General features: G+C 42.7%; 1 protein-coding gene across 1 annotated transcript in view; it reads left to right on the top strand.

Moving 5' to 3' along the window:
- LOC103609046 (unconventional myosin-Vb-like) overlaps nt 1-7,743 on the top strand; it is a 79,623-nt gene that overhangs the window by 20,480 nt on the left and 51,400 nt on the right. The window contains exons 5-6 of the mRNA XM_008593417.1: nt 1,345-1,467; nt 2,296-2,379. Of these exons, the coding sequence (XP_008591639.1) occupies nt 1,345-1,467; nt 2,296-2,379 (207 nt within the window). The remainder of the gene's footprint in view (nt 1-1,344; nt 1,468-2,295; nt 2,380-7,743) is intronic.

The raw sequence follows: 7,743 nt of genomic DNA, 5'->3' as shown, positions 1-7,743 counted from the left end.
TAAGTATATTTTGTCTGCCCAACACAATTAATAGCCTACTTCAAGAAAGTTTTCTTTTCTTGAATTTCCTATGAAACTTAGCACTGGGTATTCAATAGTAGCTACACCAAATTGAATCTTTAAAAAAAATCAGTTTGCTTACAAAGGATTTAAAATGCTTGTTCCCAAGTGTGTAAGCATTTTCCTTATGGCACAGATTTTATTAATTTTCTATGCAAAGCCCTTTGTAAATGGCTAATGCCAGGGTCACCTTCAGCCTTGCCTGATCCAAATATACAATCTTAACCAGTGAAGGGCAAGTCAGTTGGTGACCCGTGACTGAGGACTGGACCAGTTCTGGTCAGTGGGCGTGCATAGCATGCCAGTGGTCAGGGATGACAGGAAGGAGCACCTTCCCATTGGAAGAGTTGCTGTCACCCTTGACAATTTGAATGGTGGTTACAGTCCCTCTGTGTTGCATTTTCAGTGAAGCAAGATGCTTTTTTACTTTTGAAGCCATCCACAGATTCAGAGATAGTGAAAGGGGCTGCCTTTTAGAATTGCTAATGTAGTGAAACCTTTAAGTCTGAATTTGGATTCTAGGGGAGGCAGAGGTTAGTGCCATGTAGGTCAGTCACTAGGTATCAGTACTTAGTGTAGCCAGAACCCTATTCTAAGCACTTTCAAGGAGCTGGAAAAAAACAGTGAGGCATAGTCAGTCCTTGAACCCAATAAGCTTACAGTTTGTAGTCACAAAACCCCCAAAACAGAGGTGAACAATACTAGATAGTGTATGTGTAAAAGCTTAATTGTGAGGAATTCTAAAGAAGAGAGAATAAGATCGAGAGTGGTCAGGAAAGTCTTCATAGGAGAGGACGGACTCGAGACGAGCCTGGCCACTGCTATGTGGATGAGCTTGGAGAGGAAGGGTGGGCTTTGCTGCGGCACGAGTGTACCTGAGCGAGCAGGGGCTTGGTGCTGGAGCTGGATGGAGTATGTCCATGATGTTGAAGTCACTGCCCAACTGCAGGGAAGAAGCATCTTCAGGTTGTTCCATGGGTTGTGACTCTGCTTCTGTGACCTTGGCCTCCCCCACAGCCTCTCCTCACGCCTCCAGCTTCTGCCAGCCAGCAGGTTCCTTGAGGCTCAGCACACTCCCACGGCCCCCACGGGAGCCAACCTGCACGTGGTGGGTCCTCATCATGCACAGTAGAGTCATTCTTTCCACACTCCAGTCAAGGTCCTCGTTTGAAAGCTGAGTCCACCCTCACGGAGCCACCTTTCTGACATCCCATCCCTCTGCTGTGACTCTCTTTCCTTTTTTCTTCATCACAAAGCACTCTGTCTTGTTTTGTGGTTCTGTAGGTCCCCAAAGGAACTGACCAGAACTGGGCTCAGAAGCTCTATGACCGGCATTCCAGCAGCCAGCACTTCCAGAAGCCCCGCATGTCCAACACGGCCTTCATCGTCATCCACTTTGCAGATAAGGTGGTTTCCTCTTGGTGGGCTCAGGTGTTCTTTAGCCCCACTTAGGGTAGACTCAGGTTTCTGGTCTAAAAGGGAGCTGTCTCTTTTGAATTCAAGTGGCCTGAAGTCTCAGTCTCCTTCCATCCTTTCTTCCCACCCTGCTCATCTCTGGGGTATGTCTGTTACCAAGGGCATAGCCTCACGGGGTGTCGTAGTTGCCCGTCATATGCTTTGCGGGGGTTTATGGAGGGTCTCTCTCCTGGGAACACAGCAGCAAGTAGAACAGTTATGAGTGTACACTCCAGGAGCTTGAGGGGGAACAGGGAGGAGTGACAACAGAAAGTACTAACTGGTGTAGCTTTACATGGAACACGTGTCACTCCTCTTTAGGTGGCTCCTTTCCTGGTAACTGGTGCATACATAGAATTTTTCTAAATGGATTTCTGTTTGATATGCACTAGCCCTGTGTCTTTCAAATTTTAATGTGTATGTAAATCCACCTAGAATCTTGTTAAAATGTAAATTCTGATTCAGTGGGTCTGGGGTGTGTCTGAGAAGCTGCATTTATTTATAGAATCCTAAAGAAGGCTTCTATTATGGGTACTCCTTTTTAAGACAATATTTTCCTCCACAAAATAAATACTCAGTTCCCTCTGTGTAAATCCTGAACACTTACTGGGTTTGCACTTTAAATAGGAACAGCTGTGGGTTTCCTATCTACTCATAGCTCTTTTCAGAAAATGCCATGTGAATGAGATGAAACTATTCGACTACTCAAGAAGCTGCTGGAGGAACCTGGTCAGGCCAAAGCACTAACTGCTATTTCTCTTTCCCATTACTGCACTGCAGGTGGAGTACCTTTCAGATGGTTTTCTGGAAAAAAACAGAGACACAGTGTATGAAGAGCAGATCAACATCCTGAAGGCCAGCAAGGTAGAGCATCAGACGTGGGGAATGGAGCAAGAATGTCCACAGCCAGAGCTGGGACTGGGAGTGGCCTGTGTGGGCCCCACTTGGGCAGGGCAAAGATGTTGGGCAGGGCGAAGATGAAGGGATTTGTTGGTCCTTTCCATCTGAGACCCCTGTGTATGGCCTGATGGAGGGAAGACAGCAGGGAGTAGTGGTGTGGGGGAGACAACGGGGAAAGATGCCAGCTAGAGGAAGGGCTTTTGGGGGGTGGGCACAGGAAAGGTGGGTGACAGTCAGGCGGAGAGACAGCAGTGAGCATAGTGATGAAAACATTGCTTGTGTCCATCTCCTGCCTGCAGACATAAAATTGTTTAAATCCCTTCATATCCTAGTATCTGTGCTTTTAATTTCTGTTTAGCAGTCTATAAAACCTCTCTACAAGCAAAAACTTAAATCTCACCTTCTATTCCATTGATTTTAAGGGACACTTAAATCTACTACTTTGGAATCTCTTTCCGTTATCTCCAGAATTTCAGTTATTTCCTTCTCATAAGTATAACAGAAAGATAGCAAATATTGGGCCCATTCTCCAGGTAGAGGAAGCAAGGCACCGATTCACCCAAACCCATATTAAGCAACTGCCTTGTGAGGCACTGCCCCGAACACACCAGTCTTCATATAAAGAAGAGCGAGACTGATTCAACCTTGTAGTTGCTTTCGTTCTAAAGGACCCTGCCTAGGCAGGTAAAGACACAGGTGACTGGGAAAGAAAAGGAGGCGGTGGAGGGAGAGGGCCGTGCAGCCAGAGGAAGCATGCACACTGGCGTCCAATGTGCAGCCGCTGTGGCTGGCGTTAGCCCTTCAGAGGAAACCCAGAGAAGGACTTTCCGGGATTTAGAAGGCTTTCTCTCAGACCACATGATACTGAAGTCACTGCAGGAGCCTGATAACACTGTAGAAATGGCAGATTAATTTCTCCTTGTGATAAGCTTTAGATGAATGCAATAGGGTGAGCTGATAGAATGGAGAAAATGCACCCAGCGAAATGGGCCCAAGGACGTAAAGCCAAGTGAACCCTGTTACATCATGTGGCGACCGAGGGCAAGGGGGTTTAGGGAGGATTTGAATAAGTAGCAGCATGCAGACTGCCCAGGGCAGACCTCTACCATTGTCATCTCTGGAGATCTGGAACATCAGGGAATTAATCATCACTGAGACAAATTGGCTTTGGGTAAATCTGAATATCATTTTGGAGTTCAATGCAAGATTAACCTCTCAGCTCCCCAGGTTTCCACATCTCCAGTCCATGGTGATTAATGTGACTTTTTGCATTTTTCATAAAGGTGGGAGGATGGGAGAGAAGCAACAGGGAAAAAGAGAAGTAAGTGGCTTGAGCTCTGGGAGCGCCTGTCCCGTCATGTGTGTCTTAGAATGCAAGAGGCCTGTGAGCTCCTGTAAGTCTGACAGTGGCCCGTAGAGCTGGGAAACTGTTGTCCTGGTAAAAATTTTTCCTTTCAGTAGAAGCACAAATGAGGGGTGTGGGAAAGAGAGGCAAGTATTTTTCATTAAATACAGAGTCTGGTTCTGCCATTATATTGATCTTGAGTATCTTAATTTGAGTGACTCTCAGGGATTCCAGAATATACAAAGGAGCATTGCCAGTAAAAATTATCTTATACTCTCTTTCTGGCAGATCATCTTTTATTAGTAGCTGAGCTTTTTCTCCCTTATTTTATTTAACAAGTTGAAGTATTTGTGTGATATGCAGTGATAACCAACACATATAATTTAACCTCATGGAACTTAGTCTAGTGGAAAAAACAAATAATTACTACATATACACAAAATGTAAAAAGACACACGTTACCATAGTATACAAATTGTGGCAGTGCTGTGAAGGTCAAGAAGAAGGTGCTGTGGAAAAGAATAATAGGGTTATGTTTTGGCCCCCATGACCACTCACAGGTTCAGTCATTTGCTAGGAAGACACAGAACTCAGGATATAGTTACTCTCGTGGCTATGATTTATTACAGCAAAATAACACAAAGCAAAATCTAAGGACCAAAGTGCCTGGGGTAAAATCTAGGGTAGACCAGTCGCAAGCTTCCAAGAGTCTTCTCCCTGTGGAGTTGAGTAGGATACACTTAATTACCCCCAGAAGCGAGTTGTGGCAATACTTGTAAGACAGCTGCCAGGGAATGCAGCCTGAGCCTAGGCATCCAGGGTTTATACTTGGGGTCAGTTACTTAGGTACCCTCTGCTTAGCACTACCCAAAATACCAGACTCCCAGAAGGAAAGCAGATAATCCGACAACTGTTTATGCAAACATGATTTTAGGCACAGTGAGCCATTCTTATCAGGGAATGGTGAAAACCCTCCTGAAACCCAAGTTCCCACATACCAGCCAAGAGTGAACCTTGCGAGCAGACCTGTCTAAGGATAGTAGTCTTAGGCCTGCTATATTAGCTCTTTTTTGTATGCGATATCATTTTAGATTGGGGATACTGGGTTTTATTAGAAATGAAATAGAGGCTCATAAAAAATTAAAATAGTTTAGAAATATATAAAATAAAATTTCTCTCTCTGATTCCTTGACCCAATCTTTCAATGAGTGCCTATTCTGCATGTAACCCCATATTGGTACATCTTGTTAAGATCGAAATAATCACATTGTATATACCTAGTCTAATTTTTCATTTGTCATTGTATCTTGGCCATCTTTCCACATGAGTACACATCTACTTCTTTTCTAAACAACTGCTAGTAGTTTCCTTTTTCAAATAATGTGGCAGTGAAGCCCTTTATGTATATCTTTGCTTACCTGTACAATTATCTCTGAGTAAATTTTTAGAAGTGGAATTATAGAGTGCACGTATGAAAAGTTTATAAAAGTTGTTAGATCGGAGTGTAAAATAGGTCTGTGATCTATTCTTGAAAGGTAACTGACTCTCCTCTTCCCTACACACCCACCACAATGCTAGCTTTCCTCTTCACCAGCTCATATTTCTAAAGAACCAGTGACCTTGTTGCCACACTCCCTGTCCCAGTGACCCCCATGAGATGCTGTGATGGTGACCAGCAGCCCTCAGGTCAACCAAGAAGGGCTTTTAGGCGAGCAGACCCTAGCAGGAGGAAGGCTAACACCTCTCCACTCTGAGCCTGTTCTAGCCCACGACAGATGTCACAGATGATCACTAAACCCACAGATGGGCTATCCACAGACTACAGCTGCAAATCCAGCAGAGATCCTAAGTGTGCTTTTAACCCATTTGGGCAGATGGGCATGTCCATAGCATCTGTCACTTCAGCATTTTTAAAGTTCATTATTAACTGAGCCTCTATTATTTTCTTTAAAATTTTTAGTTTTCACATTAGTCCTCTGAGGCTTATGTTTCTAACTCCATTTTAAAGATTGAAAAATAAAGACCTAGAAAGAAACAAGGTCCCGTGTCATTAAATTAAAATTTTGATGTGCAGTTTTTTTTATTGGTTTTCGTCTCACTAAGCACAGCTAAATCTCAAATCCTGTGTGTAAATTCATAATTTTACTTAAAGGACCTTTATTTTATGGGAGACTGTGAGCTTTTGTTCTTTGTGGGGTATCCCTGATAATATATGAACAAGTTGTTGTGAATAGGTAAGCAGTGTGGAATAGAAGAGTCCCATATACCTACCAGCCAAAGGGATGTTTGAAGAACTCCCACCAAGAAAGTGAAATAAAATGGTGCTAATGAGAATGTAATTAGTAAAGCCAGTTACTCTGCCTAAGAGGTTATAATGTAGCTAATTGCCTTCTCAGCTATCAGAGAGCTATAAATAGAGGCTGAAGTAAAGAAATGCATCTTTAAAACATGACTTCAGGTCATTATCAGACTCATTTGTTTTAAGTACTAGAGGATAGAGATTTTTCCTTCTCAGTTTTGTTTATTATAAAAAGGAAAATGTTGTCAACCTGGGAGGGAAAAAAAAAAAAAAAAGCTCAAAAAAAAGAACACTTTTCTCTAAGGAGGTTCTGTTCCAGGCCACCACTGTGTGTGGGTCAGAGGGACAAGTGGTAGGTAGTGTGTTCATGCCAGTACATGCAGGGCTGCTGGGGCATCATGGGCAGGTGGTCCTGACCCACCTCCACTCCATCCCAGCAGAAGCCATCTCAGACCAATATGGTCCAGAGACCATCTTGGCCCAAAGCCACCTACCCTGAGCCACAGCAGTCCCTATTCATGCCAGTACATGCAGGGCTGCTGGGGCATCATGGGCAGGTGGTCCTGACCCACCTCCATTCCATCCCAGCAGAAGCCATCTCAGACCAGTATGGTCCAGAGACCATCTTGGCCCAAAGCCACCTACCCTGAGCCACAGCAGTCCCTGACGTCCAAGAGTCACAATGGGGTAGCCCCAACAAGGCCCAGGTGCTCTCTCCCCCAATTTCCTTTCTGATTCTTTTGGCTTGACTTCAGCTCTCCAAGGAATGACAAGCATACATGTCCATTGCTTTCCATGGTAATGTTATCCTTAAAGGTTTCACACACATTCCATTTTGAGCAAATAAGTTTGCTTTTTAAAAAAAAGTTTAGTTTTTTAATTTTTAAATTTATTTTTTATATAGCAGCTTGTTTAATATATAATCAACATATTATAAAACATTTGTTCTTAAATGTACTTGGAATGCTTCCTATTTAAAATGTTTGTGCTGATAGTTGGACATCTTCTACCAATATTTAGAGTAAACAGGTCACAATGTAAGAGAGAACTTTTTAGTTTCTAAAACAAATCATCCCCTTTCCAATGCAGGGAAGTCCATGTTTGTCTTCCAAAAGATGAAGTGCAGAGACTTTTTCTGCAAAACCCATTTAAAACCCTTTTAAACAAAATATTTCTTACTTAAAAGTTGGAGAGTATTTCCCCACAGGATACCATTAACCATGTAAAAGAATTGATTGCAAAGTATTTTTTATTATATTTACAGCCATAGTTTCTAAAGATAAGATTCTAGGCAAGAGATCCCAATCAAACTGTTCTTATACTGTGTCTTATTTTAGTTTCATGTGCCTGTTTTAAATGAAGTATCTTTTATATTCTTATAAACACAAGTGAATAGTTGTGATTTCCAAGGTAACAGGTATGTATACAGCTGTAATTGGCGTTTTTCTTAAATTGTCAAATAGGGTGTTTAGAAAGTGTTTTCATGCTTCTCTTAATCCCTTTTCCAATAGATTTGCCTCAGGCTTTTAAAAATCTATATATAGGCGTGAATAGCAAAGAATATCAAAGCTGGTTCCTGTGAACAATTTCAGACAGTGACAAACAGAATTGAGGAAGTGCTACCTTGAGTGTTTTCGAGTTAGAAGGGCACATTTTTAGAAAGGCCCAGGTGTATGCCATTCCT

This window comes from Galeopterus variegatus, unplaced genomic scaffold (assembly GCF_000696425.1).
Source record: "Galeopterus variegatus unplaced genomic scaffold, G_variegatus-3.0.2 Scaffold9113, whole genome shotgun sequence".
Taxonomy (NCBI): domain Eukaryota; kingdom Metazoa; phylum Chordata; class Mammalia; order Dermoptera; family Cynocephalidae; genus Galeopterus; species Galeopterus variegatus.
The sequence above is the reverse complement of the archived record's forward strand: the minus strand, read 5'-3'. Positions and strand labels throughout refer to the sequence as shown.